The 25408-nt window shown below is 39.9% G+C and overlaps 1 protein-coding gene across 1 annotated transcript; it reads left to right on the forward strand.

Annotated features, from left to right (window-relative positions):
* The first annotated feature begins 6201 nt into the window (after positions 1-6201).
* On the forward strand, positions 6202-20001 carry MSMO1 (methylsterol monooxygenase 1). The gene is made up of 5 exons (XM_065405537.1): positions 6202-6456; positions 8631-8779; positions 14987-15113; positions 17343-17497; positions 19196-20001. The coding sequence occupies exons 1-5, from the start codon at positions 6202-6204 to the stop codon at positions 19401-19403; spliced, it is 894 nt and encodes a 297-aa protein (XP_065261609.1). The 3' UTR covers positions 19404-20001.
* The last annotated feature ends 5407 nt before the right edge of the window (positions 20002-25408 follow it).

The raw sequence follows: 25408 nt of genomic DNA on the forward strand, positions 1-25408 counted from the left end.
ACGAGCTGGTCGGGCCTCTGCCCTAGCCACAAGGCGCGCACCAAACGCGCTGTCTTCTTCTCAACCCCATTGACGCCCACGTTGAAAGCGTATTCCGGGCGCTACAAAGCCGCCGCGGAGCGTCGAATTAGCCCGGCAGTCCCCTGAGGCGCTTAGGAAAGTGACTAAGGGAAAAGGTAACCATGGTAACGGCCCCGCCTCTCCTTCATACCTGGGGCGAACCCCTCAGCCCGTCTCCTTCTAATGGCGTCTTCGCCGTCACCTGGGCTTCCTCGCTCCTCATTGGCTGCGCTCCGAGATCTCACTATGCTCACTCCATCCCTTCTGCCAATCATCATCTGGTGGGACCGTTCTGTCCCCCCCCATTCGCCCCACGCCTGACAGGGACCGGTTCCCGCCCGGGAGCCAATCAAAGCGGCGCAGGGGTGTTGTGCGGCCAATAGGAGAGCGCACTTCAGGAACCGGAGTCGTGAGCTGCTGCTGTTGTTGATGGGTGAGAAGCGGGTGCCGTGGCTGAGGTGCGTGAGTGAGGGGCAGGTGCTGTCGCTGTGCAGGTGAGTGAGGGGCTGGGCGCGCGCTGCCCTGTGCCGGGGGCGGCCCGGGGCTGGGGTCTCAAGGCTGGGCTGCTGGGCTTCGCTGCTCCGGTCTCCTGGCAGCGGGAAGAGTTCAGTGTGCCCGGCACCTCTCGCCCGGGGCTGAGCGCTGTTCGGAGGCTGGGTGCGTTGCCCTGCTGCTGGCAAGCTTTTAATTTTGTCCAAGAATCAGAACAGATTTGATTGTGAAAATTGCTAGTGTCAGGGCCACCTATCGAGCCAGTCAACCAGAACTGTGGCCACGTTGCAATTAAAAAGCGAGAGGGAAAAGCAGCCTTACAAGTAACCCCTGAGCCAGCGATACTCTGACCCCATTGCAAGGCTCTTTCCAAAGCATGATATTAAAACACTCTGTGATTTTTAGTTGTTTTTACTATGTTGTTAACCAGTTGTAGTTGATAAAAAATATTTGGTTAGTCATTTTACTGTGAGAATAACATATGTATATAAATCCCCTGTCATTGGAATATATAGTACTATAGTAAATCAAACAATAAATTCTCACTACTGTGGCTCTTTTGTGTAATGTTGATGGTTAATTTGGCTCCTGAACCACTCAGGTCTGAGTATCTGCCCTAAACTGTTCCATTCCTTGATTATAAAAGAAAAGACATTATGCCTTGGGGGTCTAGTGAGTACATCCTAACTTAACATATAGGTTGTTTTGCCATTGGATTCTAAATTGTATATATTGTTTGGCCTCCGATAAATAATTAATCTTGCAGTTTGAATCATTTTGTTCTGCTGTGTGGAAATACACACTGTGTTCGCAGTAACACACATAAGATCCTTGTGTTTAGGAGTCAAAATATTTAATAGTTTTAAGCAAGTAAATTTCCCATTACATGCCATGCTTAAACTTGAGCAATGTTTACCCAAAACATTACCCAAAAGCTGCATGGAGTTTTTCATTAACTTTTTGTTTTAGTTTAAAATATCAAGTTTTTACTGACAAAGTTCAGCCAAAAATGGGGCGGGGGAAGGTTTTCCAACAAAATCAAAAATTCTTGAGGAAACCAGGTACTTTCCATGAAAATTCTTATTTAATCAAACCCCCAGTTTTTTCCCAAAATAATAATGTAATGGAAAGTTGTTGACCAACACTACTGAATAGTCTGAAGAAATTCACCTGTACTTAGCCACAAAAAGTTCTACTTTTAGTATACTGAACATTTTTTATATCAGCCTCCCTAACTGCCACTTTACTTACCAGTGTGTTTACTTAGAGGAATTGTTTAAGGCTGAAATAATAATCATTTGAAAAGAAGCCTCCTTGCTCAGTGAATGAACAGAATTTTATAATGGTGATTGATATCCGTGTTACACTTCTTAAAGAACTAAGGGTATGTCTACACCCAGCCGCTAGTTCGGCGGCTGGCAATCGAAGTTCTGGGTTCGACTTATCGCGTCTTGTCTGGACGCGATAAGTCGAACCAGGAAGTGCTCGCCGTCGACTGCGGTACTCCAGCTAGATGAGAGGAGTACCGCGGAGTCGACGGGGGAGCCTGCCTGCCGCGTGTGGACCGAGGTAAGTTCGAACTAAGGTACTTCGAACTTCAGCTGCGTACCTTAGTTCGATTTGGGGGTTTAGTGTAGACCAAGCTTAAGAGTTTATGATGATAGAAGTTTAGGTACAGATTCTCTGAAGTGGCTTGCCACCAAACCAGTTATTAGAAACATTTGGATTCAGGGGCATGCATAGCAATTTAAATTTGAAAAAGGGGTAAATAGTGAGGTGGCAAAATTTGTAGATGATACAAAACTACTCAAAATAGTTAAATCCCAGTCAAACTGCGAAGAGCTACAAAAGTATCTCTCAAAACTGGGTGACTGGGCAACAAAATGGCAGATGAAATTCAATGTTGATAAATGCAAAGTAATGCACATTAGAAAACATAATCCCAACTATACAAATGTTACCACTCAAGAAAGAGATCTTGTAGTCGTTGTGAATAGTTCTCTGAAAACATCCACTCAATGTGCAGTGGCAGTCAAAAAAGCAAACAGAATCTTGGGAATCATTAAGAAAGGGATCGATAATAAGCTGCGTGCAGATGTTTGCCCCATCTCAAAAAAGATATATTGGAATTGGAAAAGGTTCAGAAAAGGGCAACAAAAATTATTAGGAGTATGGAACGGCTTCCATATGAGGAGAGATTAATAAGACTGGGACTTTTCATCTTGGAAAAGAGAGGACTAAGTAGGGATATGCTAGAGGTCTATAAAATCGTGACAAGTGTGGTGTTACCATATTTGCCCGTTACTTTGGGGTATGCTCATTTATTCGGGTTATTCTTGGGGGGGGGGGTGTTTCTGTAATTCTATCAATGTACTGCTTGTCACGTGTGTTTTCATATGGAGCTCTACTTCTCCCTTATGCAAGTTCCCTCCCAATGGAGCTATCCTGCAGGACCTAAGTTCCCTAGGGCTGGGTTCCTCCAGCCCCAGAACCGGATGAACACACACACACACATTAACAGAGCAAATCACAATCCTCTCTTAACCTTACAGCTGCTACCACCCCCTTACGGGCACTAAGTTGGGCACGCAATTTACTAATCTTTGCCTCACAAGCCTGCTGGTGTGCTGCTGCCTTTGCTGCCCTGTTCTCTTCTGCCAAGAAGCGAGTTGCTGCTCTTGCTTCTTCTAACAGAACTTTTGTGTGTGTTAACTCTTTCCTATATTGTTCTGCATTCCTGCTTGCCTTGTCTCTCCCCTCTTTGTATAATCTCTAAGTACAGTCACCATTCTGAGCTTTTCTGCTATCAATTCACACCTGTCTGTCTCATGTTTATTCAAATACTGTTGTAATGGCTTTTTCTCAAGCTCTAGTTCCTGCCTTCTCTTTACCATTTCAACCATGTCCAGGCATGCATAAAATAATGCCTATGCAGCAGCTGCATCCTTTGCACTACCATGTGGCTTAAAGGTTGTGCAATATTGTTCAAAGCTCAGACTAGCTTCAGTCAGGGGATTTCACCCTTAAAACACCCCGTTTCCCAGGGGCATTTCCCCTTCTTCATTACCCATCTCTCTAACCTGTTAGTTTTCTCCTGTCTCAAGTGAGCAGCAAAAAGGTCTTTTTCAGCCATCTCTATTTCCTTATTTCACTAATGATCCCCACCAACAGCTCTTTCTAAAACCTTTATTTTTAAGGCACTACTCTTAACTCCTTATTTCACAGTTCTACAGGTATTTTAAGCACAATTCTTAACAGAAGGTTACCAAATAGTCTGAGAGAGAGACCTTGCTAAAGGAGCTTAGTCTGAAAAAGGAAAAGAGAGAAAGAAAGCTTACTCAGGTCTGTGCCTTAGTTTCCCTACTCCACAGCAACTACTCAACAATTACCACATGATTAGGGTCACGTGCTGCCCATGTATCTCCACCAATTTGTTACCAGATTTGCCCGTTGTTTTGGGGTATGCTCATTTATTTGGGTTACTCTTCTGGTGGGGGAGGGGTCTGTAATTCTATCAATGTACTGCTTGTGTCATGTGTGTTTTCATATGGAGCTCTACTTCTCCCTTATGCAAGTCCCCTCCCAGTGGAGCTATCCTGCAGGACCTAGGTTCCCTAGGGCTGGGTTTGTCCAGCCCCAGAACTAGATGAACACACACACATACATTAACAGAGCAAGTCTGAGTGGACTGGGTCAATCTGCACTTTCAAGCTGACCCCTTATATGTCCCTGGGCTCAATGGAGTGGGTCAAGCTGCCACCCTTGTGTGTCCCAGATTAGGAGCCTACATGATAAGCAAACCCCACAGTATTTTGGGCACTGCAGGGATCTTTAGCTTAGGTAAAAGAAGCGTCGTTGCAGATTAAATGGGGGAATCTAAAACCACAAAAGAGTAAAGTTCAGCGAGAGAGAGAAGCAACCGGCTTAACCGTAAAAGTTATTAATTGAATAATAGTGATAACTACACAAGGAGGGCTAAACCAACATAACATACATTATTAAAGATTAATACCTAAGGTAGAAAGGAAAACAGAGAGAGAAAAAGAGGGGGATCTCACCCACTCCATGAGGCTTGAACTGGTCAGGGTTCCCAGGTCATGGTGGTAGCTCAGGGTCCTAAGTGCTAGAGACAGACAGAGCCCCCAGCACGATCAGTCAGGAGAAGATGGAGTCCCAGTGGAACTGATGCATAGTTTGGATCTAAGCATCAGAACACTTACTTGAACATAGGTAGGGGTTTTTGTAGAGAAACCACAATGGTTCAAGGGAGAACACTAGATTTGGTTATGGGTAAACTGATGACTCAAGGGTTTTCTTTAGGCTAGACAATAGGAGCTGATCACTCTTAGCTATGGGTGGTGTTTTCTTCCAGGGAGCTCACAATGCAACTAGGCTGCTTCAGTATTTTGGATATCAGTCAAGGATTCATTACTAGAATTGGTCTGATAACTGCTCAGCTGGGCATAGGTTCATTAACATCTGGAGCAGAGATTCCCATGATGCAGTGCTTCCCTGCTTTTCTGGTCCCAGAGTTCACTGCGGTTCTCTGTTCTTCATTCCGTATGCTAATCCCTGTCCTATCTTTCATGCAGATGAGGCTAGGGGAGTTATCTCTGCTCTCCATTCTGTATGCAAATGGAGATGTCTTAATCGTGTCACCCTTGTCAGGAGGGGTCTAGGTGTGTCTCCCAATGCCCTTCACTGCTCTCTGCAAGCCTTTTCTATTATTGGTCTTGGTTCAAGCAGAGACCGGCGAGGGGGAGCAGGGTGTTCCTCATGAGTCAGAGAGGCCAGACACTGCGCCCTGGTTCCCCAAAAACACAGAGCTGACTGGTATCAGTGGAGAAAGTAAATAAGGAAGTGTTATTTACATATAACACATGAACTAGGGGTCACTAATAGAAATTAATAGGCAGCAGGTTTAAAACAAATAAAAGGAAGTGTTTCTTCACACAATGCACAGTCAACCTGTGCAACTCCTTGCCAGAGGATGTTGTGGAGGCCAAGACTACAACAGGGTTCTAAAAAGAACTAGATAAATTCATGGAGGCTAGGTCTATCAATGGCTATTAGCCAGGATGGGCAGGGATAGTATCCCTAGCCTCTGTTTGCCAGAAGCTGGGAATGGGCAACAGGGAATGGATCACTTGATGATTACCTGTTCTGTTCATTCCCTATGGGGCACCTGGCATTGGCTACTGTTGGAAGACAGGATAATGGGCTAGATGGACCTTTGTTTTGACCCAGTATGGCTGTTCTTATGTTGACCATTTTGGAGGAGATGGAGGAGCTCTGTGACCCTGCCGATTATTGGGGAGAGCCCATGCCTCTGCTTGCACTCCCTTGTGCACTCCCCTGTTTGAGTTTATCCTTCAGCCCTCTACTCACTTGAGCTGATTTCAGATTAACTGTAGGATTAGACCTGTTGATTCTGTTTACATCATACTTTTGTGCTTTTTCTAAAGTACAATGTATTTTTACAGTGTCCTTGTTAACCCTTGAATTTAACCTTTTTTTTTTATTTAAGTAGACGGCTGTTTGAATAGCATCAATTTGCCAGTTACGAATTCAATTTTACCTTTTAAAATTTACAGGCTGTTTCTAGAATTCTGCAGAGAAACTGCAAGTGTGAAGTGTTGTATTTGAACAATGGCAGTGAATGAGAGTGTTGACATCCTGAACTCCGCTTACCTGGCAGTGGAATACATCGACTCTTTCTTGCCTGACAATCCACTGCAACAACCATTTAAAAATGCTTGGAACTATATGCTGGACAATTACACCAAGTTCCAGATTGCAACATGGGGATCACTCATAGTTCATGAACTTTCCTACTTTTTGCTCTGTCTACCTGGATTTATATTTCAGTTTATACCTTATATGCAAAAGTATAAAATTCAGCAGGTAAGACAAAGAATTGTGAATTCACAGGTTTCTGGTTGCTTTGATATTCTAACTTTGTATTTTACAAGTGGTCAGGAATCTTAGAATGTAGAAACATCTGTTCTTGATATGCTCATCTGTATATTTTATGGGAGACTCACACACCTCACTTCCACCTCTACAAAGCCCCAGGTTATTGGGTTTAGTAATGGAACTCCTTCAGCTTTGTGGGAGGGGGAGGGATCCATTGCTCTCAAAGTGAATGCAAAGGACAACTTTGCAGCACAGCCTCTTCAATCACTGTTCCATTACATAGATTGGAATAGAGGTTACATGCCTCTGTGTGGAAGATTTGGGCTCTTGGCTAAGTGTAATTCTGGATCCTGTAGTCCAGTGATGCTCAGACTTCAGTGGTTCAGGAGCCAAAATAGCGATCAACATTACCCAAAAGAGCCACAGTAGTGTACATGGTTTCATTTACTATAGAACTGTAGTGTATATAGTTTTAAACAGTATGACAGAGGAAATATTTCGTTTTTATATGTAAAGTGTGTGTGTATATATATATATATATATATATATATATAGTCTCATAGCAAATAAGTTAATAACTTAGTGCAAGTTGATAACTTAATTGGTAATAACAGTAAAAGCATCCTGATTGGCTAATAACTTTAATATGATGTGCTGCAAAGAACTGCAGGAGACCTATTAAAAAGCCATTTGCGTACCTCAGTCTAAATATCACTGCTGTAAACCTCTCCCCTCCCCTGTCCCTAGTACTCCTGTATGTTGGCTTGTTAGGTGCCAAGATGGGGGCCACACATCTGGCCTTCCCTGTGGGACATCTCCACCCACATCCCATTGAAGGGGCACTGCAAAGTTTCTATAATACAGAAAAAATTGAGCAAGCTGTCCACATCTGAGTGAATTTCATTCCATAATAGGTAATCTGCCCATCCAATGCAACCTGGTGATTGTTTTCCCCACTTGCCTGACTTACAGGTTCATATTAAGTACTGGATTTAAAATCAAGCTTATTCTAAAACAGTGAGTGTTGAAAAATTCTTGTGAAACTTAAGTATATAAATGCTTAAGTAATTCGGTTTGGAAAATATTAAGTAAATATAGATGTCATAGCTGTGACTGTTAAATGGGATGATCTATCCAACGCATCCTTGCAACAGACTTTAATCCCCAGCTTCTTTGTACCCTTGCTCTCGTCTAAGTGTGTGTGTGTGTGTGTGTGTATTCATATATATATATATGAATAAGCTCCATCCCTTTTCTGTTTGATCCACCCCCACACCCATTCTCCAGCAAAACCGGGGATCTCTTTTATGTGGTTTAGGAATTTTCGCAGTCCTTAAATTGGTGGGATGCTAAATTTTAGGTGGTTTTTTTTTCTCTCCCCTGTCTCCAAGTTAATGTAGTGATAGAGTTAAATAGATTGACTTAGGTCGCTGTTCATTTCCGTCAGTTTTCACTTGGTTGGTACTGTGATGTCATCCTGCTAGCTCTCCAGTGGCCCATAATCTTCCAGGGTAGACAAGACCTGATTTGTTTTTTCTTTCTTTTAGAAAGGTAAAAAGAATTATAGGAAACCCCACTTTTTCAGGCTTTTGCTTCTTGTTTACACTTTTTTCAGGTCACATAATTAACACATCAGTCTGTTCATTTGCTCCTCTTTCTTTATAATGTGACGAGTTGACTTAAACCCACTAAAAGAGTGAAAATCACCTAAGGATCCACTTCATCCTAACTTACTGCATATGTACCTAAAAAATATGGTTGCATGTTAGGTAACAAATGTGACCACCTAAGATTTTACAATTGTCACTGTTATGCACACACAGACTACTTAGAACTACTTGGTGGTCAGAACTTTCTCCAAAAGCACAGGCCTCTACTACTGAGCAAAGGAAAATATTTATCAGCTTTTAGCAGTATAGTATGTATCGAACACAGTTGAACAGGTCTATCCAGTAGAGACCAGTGGTAGACCTAAAGACTAGCTAGCTCATTACAGCACTACATGTCTGTAATACTAAAGCATAGCTTGGCAAAGTAGAAAATTCAGTGAATGCTTTTTTTCTATTTTGTAGCTTCAAGTCAAATCTTCAGAATTACTTTTTCTGTATTTCTGCAATGATATTGCATAGTAGGACTGATGATTGGAAATTTCTTTTTCCTAGGATAAACCAGAAACATGGGAGAAGCAGTGGAAGTGTTTAAAAACGCTTCTCTTCAATCACTTCTGTATTCAGCTTCCTCTGATATGTGGTACCTACTATTTCACAGAGTACTTCAATATCCCTTATGACTGGGAAAGGATGCCAAGATGGTAGGTAGAAACTGTTGAAATGTTTTGTACTTCTGTTCCAACTGTCTGTTGGAAGAGCAGATGACGGTAGCTGTGAAATGTTCCCAGCTGCTAGGGAACTTGGTGTGCTGCACAGTCATGTGATTGTTTTGAATGAATGTGTAGTTCAGGGCTTTGGAGCGGAGCCCGGAGCTGGAGCGCGGAACAGTGGAGCTGCAGGTTTTTGCCTGGAGCTGGAGCGGAGCCGGAGCACAGAAAATCTTGACTGCTCCACTGCTCCATTTTTTTTCCATTTTCAATCCAAAATGAATGATATTTAGCAAGAAAGTCCTAAAGGTGCCAAAAAGTTTCAGATTGTATAACAATTGATATTAACATCTACTTTATGTAATATGTCAGTTATTCTCACTTCGGCTGAAATCAAGATTTAATGTACAGATACAAAATTACAGAGTTTTTTGGAGATATGTTTTATTAAAGAATCAGATAATTATTAGACATCCGGCAACACTGCAGACTGCTCCCACCCTTGTGCCAAGGTTAGGTGAGTACGTACTCACGTAGATTAGTTAGATTAGTATGGGTTGATCAACGAGACACGCTGAGTGCTGCGATTACGGAAAAGTGTGATGCAAGATGCAACATTTAACATATCACAAACAGGTATATTGCAAAAAAAAATAATGTTTTTGTTTATTGATATATTAAGATATCACAAGAGATGTTAACCACTTAAGCTCATTTCTCACACGGGCTCCCGTTACCGGTTCATTTGTACATGCTCCCATATCACTCTGGTGGACTTATTTTATATGTCATCTGTTCAACGGTCTTTTGGTAGCATTGTTTTGTAATTTTAAATTTACTGAAAAAGTCGCATGCAGCAGGCATATAAATATACAGTAAACATTTTTGCATAAATTAGGAGTGATTTTTGTGTTATATCCAGAGTGATTGGAAAATGTCCAACACAACTTTGGGGGTGAATCCTTAAGTCATTTTAAGAAAAAACATTTCTGTGAACACGGGTCCTAAAATTCTTCCTAAGGGAGCTACAGTCTCTTCAAGGAGGTGATGAAAAGTTAATTTCTGATTAATATCTCAAAAACGCTTTAATATAAAGTAATGAAATTATGTCTGTGTCTTAGCGTTTAGTATGTGCTACCATATTACATTATCTAAAATTATTTAAACCATAGGCGTCCTGAACTGGCGATTGGTCACTTTTTATTTCCTATTTCAAGAAAAACTTGTCATCGACTGCCCCTGGCTATGAGCAGTAATATTATGTTCCATAATAAGTTAATAATATTTGGTTATTTATTACATTTAAAATTTATGGTTCCAAAGTTGAAAAATAATAAGTAAAATTGTTTGTATCATTCTAAGCATCTAAGCAGATTAAAAATTTTAAACAGTTTTCGCAAAACGGTTAATTATACAAAATAAATTAAGAGTACCATTTTAATGCATGTTTTAGCATTAAATCATATTCCAGGGTAGTATCTGTTAAATAGTCAAAGATTTAAAAGATATTAAATAAAATTGGCCCAGTCCCCCCCCCAGTTCACGACGCCTGTAGTTTAAATAATTTTATTTGAATGATGTTGTCTGATAGAACGTTGGAAATAAACTTTAACGGAAAGCAATAGCACATACTAACGCTATAGCACATACCAAATTTCATTGATATTTCTATATTAAAGCATTTTTGAGATATTAATTAAAATATTTTGAATATTTTTACCACAAAATTTCATAAGAAAAACTCTTACAATTTATAAATAATTTATATTGTGTATATTAAAAATACTTCTTACCTCATTAAAACGGCAAGAAACATTAAAATATACTTTAATAATAATTTTGTGTAAAAAGAAAATGCGATCGAATTTATTTTGGATTTTCAGGACAAAAATGAAGTTCCTTAAGTGGCTAAGATATCACAAGCAGGTACATTATAAAAAAAATGTAATGCTTTTGTTCATTGCTTTTTGAAGATCATAATGAAACATTTGGATGCGGTAGCAGCACAAGAAGATTTGGCCATGCCTTCAACTAAAAAATCAAATCAGCCCCCCATGATTGATAGCTGATTTACGGAAAAGGATCTCAATGATGTCTTTACTTTTGAATTTGAAAAGCCCGAATTCGGGCTTTTGGGAAAAGCAAAGAAGAAATTGGCAACGTGCAAGGTGGAAAAGGAAGTGAATGGCGAGCTCAAACCATGTAGCTTCAAGACAAGTGAAGCAAGTGCCGTGAAAAGTTTCAACCTTTGGCGGCATGTAAAACGTAACCATCCTGAAAACTATGCGGCTCTGGTTACAAAAAAGGACCAGGAAGATGAGGCAAAACAGAAAGCTGACGCGGCTAAACAACGTTCATCTGGCTCTTTGAAAACTCCTGGAGAAAAGATTTTTTTGCGGAGCTTCATTTGAAAAGAAACCCAAAATTAAGCAAACAAAACTTGACTCATATTTGAAGTCCTCAAAGGTTACAGTCACCATGGATGCCAATACTTTCCGTGAAGGGCTGATGGAAATGGTTTGCGTGAGTTCAACACCGCTCACTACCTTCAGGCTAGGATTCCAAAAAATTGCAGTTGAAATGGGTTGGCAGCTTGGCGTTTCAACGGGGCACGATGCGGTTAGTCATTTAATTGTCAGCACAGCTGAATCTGGTCGCAAAGAGCTCAAGAAAGCTTTGGAGCAAAAATTGTGCTACCTGAAAATGGATGCGGCAACCCGTGGAAACAGAAATTTCCTTGCAATCAATGCTCAGTACTACGAAGAAGGAAAAGATAAAGCTGTGGTAAAAACCTTGGACATAATCGACACTGAAGGGGGTCACAATTCTTCGTACGTGAAAAGTCAAGTAAAAGCTATTTTAGAAAAAATTGGGATCAGTGAAATGCAAGTGCTGAGCATCTGCGTTGACAATGCAGCAAACATGTCGTGCGCCGTCAAAAATTTCAGCGAGGACAACGAAACCATTTCTACCTCTGAGAGCAGGGATGTGGACAGGACTGAAGCTATTTTGCCTGATGAAGGAACTAAAGGAATGGATGAAATCAAACTCAACATGGATGTTGCTGCGCAATGGGTTGATGACCCTAGCCTCATACTTCCAACATGGCTTCATGAGGATGACTCAAAAGTCCAACTGATGAGGTGTGGTATTCACACTCTCTTCCATTGGCAATCTGGGATGGACTGAACAAAGAACATCCGAAGAAATTTCTGGCAAAATTCAACAAGTCGTTGTCAAACTACAAACCCCAAGTATTCAAAGTGTTCTGCTTGATCTACATGGGGTAACTCAATCATTGGATACTGTGACTCGCTGGGGTTCAACGTTTGCGATGATTGATCGGCTTCTCATTTTTCAATCTTACTGTGAACAAGTGGCTGCTGCTGGAACAAGAGAACTCAAGTTAACAAAAGCTGAATGGGACGAAGTGAAGAACCTGCGAGATCTCTTGGCAAAACCAAACCAAACAACCGTGATTCTTCAAGCTGCCAATGTAACCCCGGGAGTTTTAATGAAGGAATGGCAAAAAATGTCAAAATTCTTGCAAGAAAATGGTGGACAAATTGCAGAAAGAATTCTATCCTCCATGCAGAAACACGAAGAGAAGCTTTTTGACAATATTCATTTCCTTGCTGGAGTTTATGTTGATCCATGGTATTGAATTCTTCTTACCTCAAGGGAAATACCAAAGGCAAAGGAAGGGCTCCTTGATATTGCTCGACGACTCGAAAAACAAAATCTATTGCTACATTTGAACTCGGCGAAAGAAGTTGAAGAAAACGAAACACAACAAAAGGAGTCAACAACAATCAAATTTGTGGCTTTGGAAAGTTCGCATCCTTCAGAAATAGGCTGTTCTCAAACTTCTGTCTCCACTCTGAACTTGTTTGAGCGTCCATCCCTGAGACGTCTTCAACCATCATGGAGACATGGAGATAATTCAAGCATCAATTCTTCAGAAGATGATGACTTCAAAAAGGAATTGGATAAACAAGAAAGACACCGGCGAGTTTCTGCGATTCATAATTGTAATGAAGCATTATTCGAGAGAAACTTTCGGGAAGATTGTGAGGCGATGGAGTCTATTGGTAGGCTAAAAGTTAAGTCTGTTTTTGAGGCCATTCACAGCTACCCACACTGCACTCAGGCTGCCTGTAGAATTGCTTCGAGCATGCCAACAACTCAAGCTAGTGTAGAGCGACTGTTTTCGGCTTTAAAGTTAATTTTAAATGATTTGCGGCAGGCTATGAATGACGACTTGATTGCTGCAATAATTTTTTTACAGAATGAATTATGAATGATTCTAGTTTGTATCATTGTTGATGACATTTAAATTGTTTTAAAAGTCTGAATAAAAATCTTTTCAAAATTACAGTATGCACTTTTTTATTTAATTAAAAATTAATTTGAGTCAGAGCGCGGAGCGGAGTCAGAGTGGAGCTGGAGCAGTCACTATTGGTGCTGGAGCTGAGCAATTCAAAAATTTGATTGCTCCAAATCCCTGGTGTAGTTCATAGACCCAATCCTGTTCTCACTGAAGTTTATCCCATTGCAATAATGGGACCAGGCTAGGGTCCTATATTTGATATTGTGCCTAATGCCTGCAACGTTGTTCAAATCCTGGAGTGATAGGATTTGAAAAACTAAATCCAAAAAGGGATACAGTGTGGCTGGAAGTTAAGACACCATCTGTGGGCTCATGAGCACCCTTGTATACGCAAGTGTAGCGGGGTGAACACCCGCTCCAGCCCTGAAGGGGTTGGAAGAGCCCTGCAGAGGGCTGGGGCTGTGTAAAGGGGCAAAACCCTGGCTGTTTGGGGAAGTGGCTGCAGTTGGGGCCACGCCCCAAACTGAGCCACTCAGCCTTATAAGAAGGCCAGGGTAGCCAGAGCTGAGGAGTCTCCCTCTGACAGGAGAGAGAGACAGGCCTGGCTGCAGGGAGCTCACCCGGGGACCTAGAGTGAGGCAGGGCTGGGGAAAGGCCTTGGGGGCTGGGAAGCCCTAGGCCAGCAACTCCCCAGGCTGCAGGGCCTGGTCCTAGGCCCAAATAGGTATTGGGGTTGCAGAGGGGCAATCTGAGGGTGGGTAAAGGCAGCCAGTCCAAACCCCTTGTTGCCTGTGATGATTGGCTGATAGACTGCAGTCTGCCCCAGGGCGCGGGGGCTAGATGGTGACTGGCAGTAGCCACGACTGAGGCGACATTGGGATAGGGGGTGGGGTTTCCCCTGGGTGGGGAGACCCAGAGAGAGAGTGGGGTACTGCCAGGGGGGCAGCACCCAAGCCAAGGGCACTGGGGTCCGGGAGGGACACGGGGCCAACGACAGGCAGGACACCTGGCCTGCAGAGGGCGCTCCGGATGCTGGTGAACTAATTCCCGAGACAACCAGTAGGAGGCGCCACAGGGGTGAGTCCACGCTTGATTACAGCAAGTATCTAATGCTTTTTGAGCCATCTGGCTCACTTCCAGAAATAACATGATGAAGCACTACCCACATACTGCATTATGTACCTTAGGAAGAGACTGTATCATGTGCACACACTTCTGTCTGCAAACCAATACATTTTAAAATCGCAACCCTTATGTTTTTTAAGTGCTTCTTTTCCTAGTTTTAGTGTCAGGAGAAATATTACATACAGTAATTTTATTTATCTGTAATTACAATTTCTTGCTGGGTACTAAATTATCTCCTTTCTAGTGCTAATGCTGCTTTATCTTTCTTTATATACAGATGTGTGAGAGAGAGCACACGCACGTGTCAACAGCCAAACTAAGAAGTTTGCTGTATTGCACGTTAACTCATTTAACAGCTCTTTTGTTGATCTGCTACTGACAAATTCCACTGAGTATAGTACTTAAAATTGTACATATATATTATGTTAGTGAAGAAATATATGTACAATTTTAGGTACTATATTCAGTAGTATTTGTTAGTAGTAGATCAATAAAAGCTGTTAATGTGCAGTGTGAGCACATGAATATGCTGTTATCTGGTTGTTAAAACTATTTAAAGTTAAATGTACATACCAAGTTTCCAGAACCTCTCTCTGCACATACATCCTGGAGAAAGAATGGTGTGTTCCTTAATAAAAGTTTCTGGATTTGGCCTGATAGCAAAGAAAAGTACTGTTTCTTTCATATATTTTAATCTTGCTATAGCTAACAATTTTTATTTTATTTTTTATTTATTTTTTTAAAAGGTACATGCTACTTGCCCAGTGTTTTGGATGTGCAGTGATTGAGGATGCCTGGCACTATTTCCTGCATAGACTCTTGCATCACAAGAGAATATACAAGTACATCCATAAAGTTCATCATGAGTTCGTAGTACGTACTACTTTAATGATTTCAACCTTATGTGTTTATTGTAAGCCTCCTGGTTATATTAAAAACTGTATTAATAAAGCATATTTAAATAGATCTTGCGTCCATTTGGAAATAGGGAGAACAGCCAATCTTACAAAATATTTTTACACCTAGCTTGTTTTTTCTTATATCAATTAAACACAGTTACAAATACTGGGGTAAACCACTGCTAGGTGATTTCCATAACTATTAAATTAACCCAAATATCATAGATATAATGGAACGTGTCTTGTAACAACTTTCTCTTCTCTCCCTTTCACTCAAATGGCAGCCGCATTCTAATACCTACCTTATATCATCTGACTGCCAGGATGGTGACTGTCTACTATAATCTTAGTGAAATTTATAGCAGGTTAAAAATCTTCTAACAAATGTGATTGTCAAACTGACAGTGTGCCATTAAGTACAACAAATGAATAATCAAGTAATTTTATAATTACTATGCCATAATCTTTATTGTACTCTAAGATTATTATAAACTTTCAGCTAAGATTTCTATAGCTGCAAGGTTGGTTTGGGCAATTAACATTCTAAATATAGTCACTTTAATTGTTTGTCTTGTAAAGTCCTAAAAAGTCCCTTATAATAAATAGCAGTAGGGCAGCAAAAAGCCCTATTCACTCTTAAGGATTGATTTAAAAAAAAAAAAAAAAAAAATCATTCCAAAAGTAGTCTTAAAAAATTCAAGTTGACAGTGTTCTTTTAAAACTGTTTTTAGTGTTGTATTTCCTGAACTTAGATGTGGTGAATTACTATATTTTATATATATAATTCTCATTTTGTAAGGATGTTTCAGGACTACCAACCAGGTCCACAGGTTACCTTATGAACCTAGCAAACAGACAACCACTGCTTGGTGTAGCAGACAATAGCCACTTGTGAACTCCAGGTTTAAATTCAAGGAACTGGTTTATTTCAGCATCGGTACAGAATGCTACACCCAGTGATTAGATAGGGATGATAGCCAATGAATTGGTTGCATCTATACAAACACAAGGCTGTACATAAACAAGGCAAACGCTTAAGTCTCAGTGCATTTTTGTATATCCAGGATGGCATCCTACTTTTATCAACACGCTATTCTGATTTGTTATATAATAATTTATGACCAAATATGAAATTCTGCATTACACAATAGATTATATAACCTTTATCTACTTATTAGCAATAACAAACCTATTAATATTATTATTTGAGAGGGACTTTGGAGACTTTCCTTTTTTATCCTTATTATATCTGGCAGGTCTACTGTACCCAAACATGGGACAGTCCAAAAACTGAACAGGATATCTAGTAAGCCAAAAAGGCTTTGTTTGCACTTCTTATTTCCAAAAAGGTTATTCAGAGGTCTTATTAACTGCACTAGGCCAAAAATTCTACTGCTTATATGCTACTATCTAATATGTGATGTATATGATCCATTAAATACTCTTAGGCCCTTACCATCTTACCTGTGGTAAGATCACCTAATCGCTGTTTCATTTCCTTACTTTAGACCTCGTTGGTCCCTAAGGGACAAAAAGGGGTCCCACGCTCTTCATTTGAGAACTGCTTTGATTTTACTTTATTGATTCTGGTTGGCAGTCAAATTACTGTTTTGATCTAGCAATACATTATAAATAATGTTGTTAATATTACAAGATACAAATTTTTATTAACTCATGTATGTGTTCCTGTGTTGTGGAAGGTATTTAAAAATGTTAAGGCTTTTACAAAAACTTGCTGTAATTGCCCTAATGAGATCATTTGATTTACTACAAATTTCTGGTTCAGGGAAGTTGATAATGGACAGGGAAATGGGGAAATACGTGTCCTACCATTTGCAACTAATCTATAGAAATGACAAGCTTTCTTTTATTTATTTGCAAGGTTGTCATCACCATAGTACTGTAGTGACTCAAAATCATCAGTGGTTTTTGTCCTTCCCACTGAGGTAGGGGAACACTCCTGGGAAACTGAAGCACTTGATCATGTGCCCCCTTGGGCAAATCACTTATAGCCAGTGGATGAACCAGGGATTGAACCCCGGTCTCTTGAGTGCCCTGTCCGCAAGACCATCCTAGTTACAGTTACCTCTATTCTAAACTGGTCTGACTCTTGAGTGTGTTGGCATACTATTGTCTGTATATATTTGGTTTTTTTTTACTGTGTGTATATGTGGGTTGGTTTTGTTTTTTTTCCCCCTCCCAGTCTCCTTTTGGGATGCAAGCAGAGTATGCACATCCACTGGAAACGCTTATCCTTGGAACTGGTTTTTTCATCGGCATTATTGTTTTCTGTAACCATATGATTCTTCTGTGGGCCTGGGTAATATGTCGCTTAATGGAAACCATTGATGTACACAGGTAAAATCCTCTCATTCCGTGTTAGTGATTTTTCCATACTTGGCTCTTCCACCTATCTTTTTGCTTGTGTGTGTGTGTGTGTGTGTGTGTGTGTGTGTATGATTTATTTATATATACACACCACACTACAAATAGAAGTCCACAGATAGTGTAGGCCTGCCAGAGAAGGATTGTGGTGCTTCTTTCATTTCAGTATTGTAGTCGGCCATTTATCTTTTTCAAAATAATAATTTTTCTGTTTTGGTAATGTTAATAGCAAAACTCCTTGGGTGGGAGGATAGGGCACTCACTAAAACAACTTCATAAAGCATCAACTAGAAACACAGCTTGTGAGATTCTTAGCAGGATTATACATTTTGTGATCTCTGCTTTTAGGAAAGGTAAATCTCAGACACCAGTGAAGCTCTTACACGTCACTTGGATGAACTTAGAGCCCGAGAGAGAATATCAGATATTTAGTACACAAATTACCTAATGTTTGCTAACATGGAATAAGTGGGGTTTTATTTTACTAAAATGGAGGGGGACCTCAAGGTAGTATATCTTAAACTTCTCTGTCAATAGGCTTGCCTGTGCAGGAAGGCTTGTCTTGGAGAACCAATGCTTTCTTAACCTAAGCGGCCCCAGTTTGGCTCCCAAGAAAAATTGCATGTAGGTGGTGTTCAATAATGACAGTCTACATTTTTCTAAAACTTCTGTGGGGCTTGGAGGGCAATCTTTACATTGAGATTAGGTTAATTAAAAACAAGTAGTTATAACATACTTATAGGCAAGAAACTAAAAGATCAAGAATATTATAAAATATTATAGGTTAGAACAGTGACCCATTCTTCAGGTGGTCAAATAGCTTCATTGTATCAATTTTAACATTTTCTGTGATTTTACTTTACTTCCATTTGAGGAAGCTGTTGTTATATGCCTTATGAACTGAGGAATGCAACACTACAACAGCGTAAATAAAATAAAAATGGCTAAAACTAAATCGAAGTAGTGCATTTCAATGTGAACGGCAGATAGAAACCACAGCTGTCAGTGGATGTTTTTTTCCCAAAGTGGTCACACTAACAGGGGTGGGACGACAGGAATATTATAACAAAATGAAATCTAGACACTGTCTTGCCACTAGGTGGTGTAAGATGCTTTCTAGTACCAACAAAATATGAACATATTGAAATCCTTTAATGTCATTTCCCTTTCTGCAGTACTTCTTAAAGGTTGAGATTTTTAGCTACATTTAATATGTGTTTCTCAATCTGGTACTGTACATTCTGGCTCAGATGCCACACAAAAGACTTTCTTCTATATTCATCATTGTACTGATGTTTTGTGTGTTTTGGCTTTCATTTTTCAGTCTGCCTTTTTAAAATTAAGCGTTGATTTGGAAATGGAGTAGACAGATAATGGCATCCGACAAAACAGCATCTTAAGCATTCCAAGTCCATAGGTATTCTACAATTTCTAGTTTTAGAGCTATGGCCCTAATAGATGGGTTTCTCTCTGTCTTGCAGTGGAATAAATTTCTTCATGCAGCTACTTCAGAGAGTTTTTAACTGTAGTTGATAGTCAATATTTTAATTTTAGCAGCCTACTGAAAACCAAGAAGTAATCAGTGGTGCCTGGCATTGTTTGTTTCTAAACAAAATGTTAAAAACTTTATAGTTCAGTATTTTAATTTTGTTTGTTTTTTTTTCTCTCTAGTGGCTACGATATTCCTCTGAACCCCCTGCATCTAGTGCCCTTCTATGCTGGGGCTCGTTTTCATGATTTCCATCACATGAACTTCATTGGCAACTATGCTTCAACCTTCACATGGTGGGATAGAATCTTTGGTACAGATTATCAGTATGTTTCATACCAAGAGAAAGAGAAGAATCAAGAACTGTTAACAGAAAAGAAGTCCAACTAAATTTCCCATTTAACCTCCTACAGACAAACTTCTTCCATCTTTCTTTTGGGCTCAAACTGGTAATTAACACCTGATCACAAATTAAAGCAATATTTACTTTTCTTAAAAGCAAACGTTAAGCATATACCTTGTCCCTTGGCTACTAAGTGGTAGGGAAAATCCTTACTGCAATGTAATTATCTACCTAATGGGAATGCTTTTCTATTTTATACACAACTCTAAAGTATATATGCAGTACTTAAAGATTAATTTAAAAATTACATAGGTGACTTGAAAGTTGGTCTGTTGCAAGAATTTTATTAAATTTTTTAAAGTATCTATAATGCTGCCCTATTTGAATTCAGGTAGAATTATGTACATTATAATACACTGAAATTGGACTTCGTTTTATATATATATATTCTTAAATTTGTAATACAAATACAGCAGCCCCATTAAAACTGGTACTGGCACTATATTTAAACCTTGTGCAAATGGGCAGAATTTGCTTTAGAAACCAAAATACCATCAGTTGATAAGGAGCTTGGACCAGCCATTTGCACACTGAATAATGCAAACTATTAATTCCAGAAGAGCTGGCTATATGTTCAGTAACATTCCCGATGTGGGTGTAGTACATTTTACATAGGGTTAGAAAAGGGTGGTTTTGTTTTTCCTTGAGAAGCCTTTTTTTGCTGCTCTTTAAGTTACTTTGTCAGTGTTCTTAGTATTTACATTACATTTCCTTCAGTGTGTTGTAATTTGCTAAACTGACTTGTTGCTAGATTTGCACTTGTGGATTACAAAATACAATAAATATGTTGATTTGACATAGTGTGTATGTCATTGTGTATCTTCCGTATTTTTAATGTAAAGCAAATAAGGAATTGCCCTAGATTGCCATTCACTTTTAAAATATATGAGCAGAGTTAATTCTAAAATTAATTAACTCAAGCAGTGTAGGGTAACAATTCTACAATACATCTGAGTAACTATCTACACTAGAATAACTGGGGAACTTGGGACTTGTACAATAATATTGTCCCCCAACATAGTTAAAACACACTTTTTTTTAATCTTGTAGTGTATATGGACCTAACTTTTTCCCAAGCAAGGCTACCGCTTTGGCAAACTAAGGCTGCAGCTTGGTTCAGGGACAGAACATGGTTAGGTCTACAATAGAACCTCAGAGTTCAGAACACCAGAGTTACGAACTGACCAGTCAGCCCCACACCTCATTTGGAACTGGAAGTACACAATCAGGCAGCAGCAAAGACACAAAAAGCAAATAAATAACAGTACAGTGTTAAACATAAACTACTAAATACAGTTCTGAAACTTTCCCTTTCTTTTTTTTAAGTCAATTTTCAGTTGTAAACTTTTGAGTGAACAACCATAAAATTTTGTTCCCTTACGAACATTTCAGAATTCCAAACAACCTCCATTCCTGATGTGTTTGTAATGCTGAGGTTCTACTGTACCTTATGCAGCATACAGAACCAATATTTTTTCAATGGTGGTGGTTATATCAATCTAAATATTTAGATATGCCACCCCAATGCTCTCCCACAAGTGAAGAGAACCATGGAACTAGCCTTTTAAGAATTAAATGCAAAAATCTTTGACATAGATTTTCCTCTCTTTGTTTTGTTTGTGTGGGAAAAAAATAATCAAAACCCTTATAAACTAATTAAGATAATCTACAGGCCAGGCAGGGAGAGACAAACAGCTTGATTTCTATTTTTAAATATTTGGAAGATTCTCTGATGCTATAAGTGGCAGGGGCATATAAATCCATAGTGTAACTGTTGTACCCCAGAAGAAATGCTTCCAACGCCTTTGTCCACCCACCCCTTAGCATTTTTTCCCCTTTAAAAAAAAAAAAAGAGTCTATAAATTTAGCTGACCGTGCACAAGGTTCTCAGTAAAGGGACATGTCTTAGAAATACCTCTCAAAAGACTTGTTTCCAGGCTCTTAAGATTCTTGCTATACACTTTTTCTCTCTGCCCAACAGTGCTTATGGATTGAAGGCATGTCTACACAAGCACTTTCTGCACAGCAAACTGGGGTGTAAATCTATAATACTCCAGCTTGTCGCATGCCAGCTATCTGTCTGGATCCTGCTGATGCACACTAAAAGTTCTTGTGTGCATTGAGCTACTGCTGTCATCCTTCATAGTGGGGTTTGTGCCCTTGTGGAGTTGAGGATGTGTAATGTCATATATTGTACACCATGAGAAACCATTGTGATTTTAGGGACCCCCCCTCTCTCTCTCAAAACAAACAAACAAAAGAACACCCCACCACACCCTGTCTCTAGAACACCCCACCACACCCTGTCTCTGGAGATGAGCTCCTGGGCACACAGTCAGACCTAACAAAATAAGCCTTTATTATCTGAGAGCTGGTTAAAAGACAAGGAGCAAGGCTTGCATAACAAACAAAAAGGCCTAGACCCTGGGATAGGCATTTTAAATTAGAAGTAAAAATGAGCGGGTTACCCCACAGGGTAGATTCAGAGATCTAAAAATGGCAGTGTAGGATGACTAGAAGAGCTCTTTCTCTAGCCAACTCCTCTGCCTCATGAAACTCAGCTCCAGCTGGTGAATGAGGGTAAGGTTACCTGAAAATTCTTTTATCCATCTACTTCCTGGTTCTGAAAATCCATTGCTATATTTACAGTGCACCTTTCTGCAGGCTTTTCAGATTTTAAAATGGACATTGAGGATTTGCATAGCTTTATTTTTCTTGAAAAAAAAGTTTTTTTTTCTCAAAGGTCACTGTTCTTATATATTCTGGATGTTCAGTTAACTCTCTAGTTGCACTAACACTATTTATTCTTTATAGCACAAAAGGAAATGTTATTTTCACAAATCATTAAGATGAAATTTTTCCTTCACATGTAAAATAATTCATCCCACTGCTGCTCTAGTGAGCAAATCATTTGAAAATACAAATCTGACAGTGATATTTTTAGTGCCTTCACGTTCCCCTATTCAACATCAGTAGCATAATCATCTCTTTTAAATTCAACTTGGAATACACCATCACTTTCAAACTGTGTCCCACTGCACTAAATTAGCACATCAGAAAGATGAGCTTCCTTGTAGCATGTGATTACTGATTTCAGTACAAAATGTGATGCTTTCTAAAGGGCTGGTGCAGTATAGCAGAGAACAGGCACCATGCAACTGAAATACTACGGAATTCAAACATTTGTTGCTCCATTGGTTTCTCCAGCATATCCCTGTGAATAAATACATGGAATTAAGAATAAACTGTGTTGAATTAAGTTAAACTTTACTGAGTTTACGTACTAAGTTAAACCATGCTTGTCTCCTCTCTGCCAGGAAGCCATCAGAATCTTGACATAGTGCCACTTACATAAGATAACTATGGTTCTCTACCTCCCAGGTGCCAGCAACAACCTGGCAGATTTCCTTAGCAGAGAGCTAATTGCCATACGTGAGTGATCCTTGTGGAAGTCTACCACAGAGCCGGTATTCCTGTGTATGGGAACCCCAGTGATAGACATGTTCACCACCAATGTCAATGCCAGAACTTTAGTTCCAGAGATAGTATGTGTCCAGAGTCATTTCTGGACACATTCCTTCTGCAGTGTTCTGATGCCCTCTTGCATGCCTTTCCACTGATTCAGTGGGATTTCCAACATCAAGGGTCAAAGTCACAATCATTCTGATAGTGCTGTATTCTCAGAGGTGGTTTTAGCTGACAGACCTACTACAAATGTCCATCCACACCCCAATCTAGTTCTCTCTGCCCAGACTTGACCCCCAACACCATGAGCAGATATTCCAGCTAGATTTCAGAGTTAACAAGTGTCTCCTCTTAAAAAAAACCCATCACACTTCAGCTCCAGCTGATGAAGAGTAGGAAGGAATTCCAGTCTTAATGAGCTTCTATGAAAAAATGCTCTGCAACCCATCCCTATGAGTGCATGTACCTCTGATGGTCACCTTCTGAAAAGGTGGTAAGAAATTACTCCAGATTGTCCTTCAGGAGCATTGTGGTCAGAGATGCTGTCATCAGCGATAGTCTGGGGACTACACCAGCGTGTCTTGAAGGCAGGGGTGGTGCCTGAATAGGAAGGTCCAGCACTGCCATTATCTGCTGTTGCAGTATGGCACCCTCTATCATTTACTGCTAGTGAATTGTCTGTTGTTGCAGGAGTTTCTATTGCTGCTGAGTTCAGTTTTCAACTAACCATAGTAGTAGCTATTCCAGCTCTATGGCTGCCACTGTCAAATACTTTCACCTTCACCTATAGGATTATTTTTTTAAATGCCACTCTGGTGTCACGTGCAGTAGGCCCAGTGGGTTCACTGGGGTTCAGACATTAAGGCACAGAACCATTGCAGCATGTAAGAGTTTTTTAATTTCAACCCCATCCAAAAACCATCCCTGACTCTCCACATAAAGCTACAGAAAACAGTCAGTTTACATTTGGGTCTCTTCCACGTCATGCTATTCAGCACCCAGTCCTACAGGCAAGATCATCTCAGCTGGGATCTAGGCAGAGTGTGGCCCCACCTCTTCCCCCAACATCCACAATTGCTCCTGTGGCCCAAGCCTTTTTGTTGAGGCTTACTTCTTTAATAAGGGTGTGAAAGCTAACATCTTGTACAATTCCTTTGGTGTGTGGCAAATAATAAATCTCCTTGAAAGGGAGGAAAAGTAATCACTTCATCCCCTTGGCCAGGTAGGGTACCTGTGCTGGCACTAGCACAAAGAAACATTGTAGTGGGTACTGCATAAGTTAGAAAATAAAGGAAAAAATAAACTCTATTTTAAACAGTGTAATGTAATATGCTGTTAGGATCATGAGTGTGCAGTGACCTAGTCTGTGCTTTGGGTAAGGCAAGGCAGATGTTCTCTGATTTACGAAAGTATATTACACCACACTAATGGTACTAAATATAGTGATAATGATATCTGTTAAATGGGGATAATCTCATTTACTTACATCACTGGATCACCTGAAGTTTAATGAGTGTAAAGTGCTTTGAGATCATTTAAATGTAATTTCCTATATAACTACAAAACAATATTACTGTCATCACATAATAATATTACCATATTACATGATCTTGGGATGTTGCCTTAATAATAGGTTCTCAGGAGGGCAGGGCAGGGAAGCTGATTGTTTTTGCTATCCTAATGATGTAAGAGCTTTACACTTTAGGTGTGACATGAGAAGCTGAAATGCATCCACTGACATAAGTAAACTTTATACATACAAATGAATTAAGATAAACCTTTTCTTAAATGCTTTTAAGAACACAGCTGGAAGCTTTGCATCATCACACTGTACAGAGTGCTATAGGCTGGTAAAGCAGATATAGTACAACTCTGAGAGAGACTTGGTGCTGGATAGTTCTAACCTGCAATCAGGACGGGTGTGTGATCTTCTACATAATTGCAGTTCTAATGTATTAAGCCACAAACTACTATGTGTGTTTAAATAATGTTAAGGGTCAGACGCTCACAAAATATGGAAATTCAGCATCACAGGGATGAAACTCTGTATTTAGCTCACCCTGTTGAACTAGTTACTACAGCACATGCAATATGGTTATGTAAAATGAGCTATTTGGAGACTCTTGCAATGCTTAGCACGATAGGAGTTAAGACTAGGGTTTAAGCTTTAACTCTGACCCTTGTTTTTAACTTCCTAAAAGTCCTAATCCATGAGTAGTTATGGTGGTATCTGATTGTGCCTTTTATCTCTGACAATCTTTCCTTCTAAAATAAAATATTCAGCAATGGTATCTATGCCTGACATAGGGAAAATGGACACAAAGGAAGGATAGTTTTGTGCTTAATGCACGAGACTGAGAGTCGGAAAACCTGGATCCTATTCATGGCTTTGCCACAGACTGCCTGCAAGTCACTTGGGCTACCATTTTAAAACCTGGATCCTAGATACTTGATTTTAGGCAACCAAATCCTTATTTAGATACTTAAATAAGTGACCTGATTCTTGGCCTGATCCAACACTCATGGA

This window comes from Emys orbicularis, chromosome 5, assembly GCF_028017835.1.
Source record: "Emys orbicularis isolate rEmyOrb1 chromosome 5, rEmyOrb1.hap1, whole genome shotgun sequence".
NCBI lineage: Eukaryota > Metazoa > Chordata > Testudines > Emydidae > Emys > Emys orbicularis.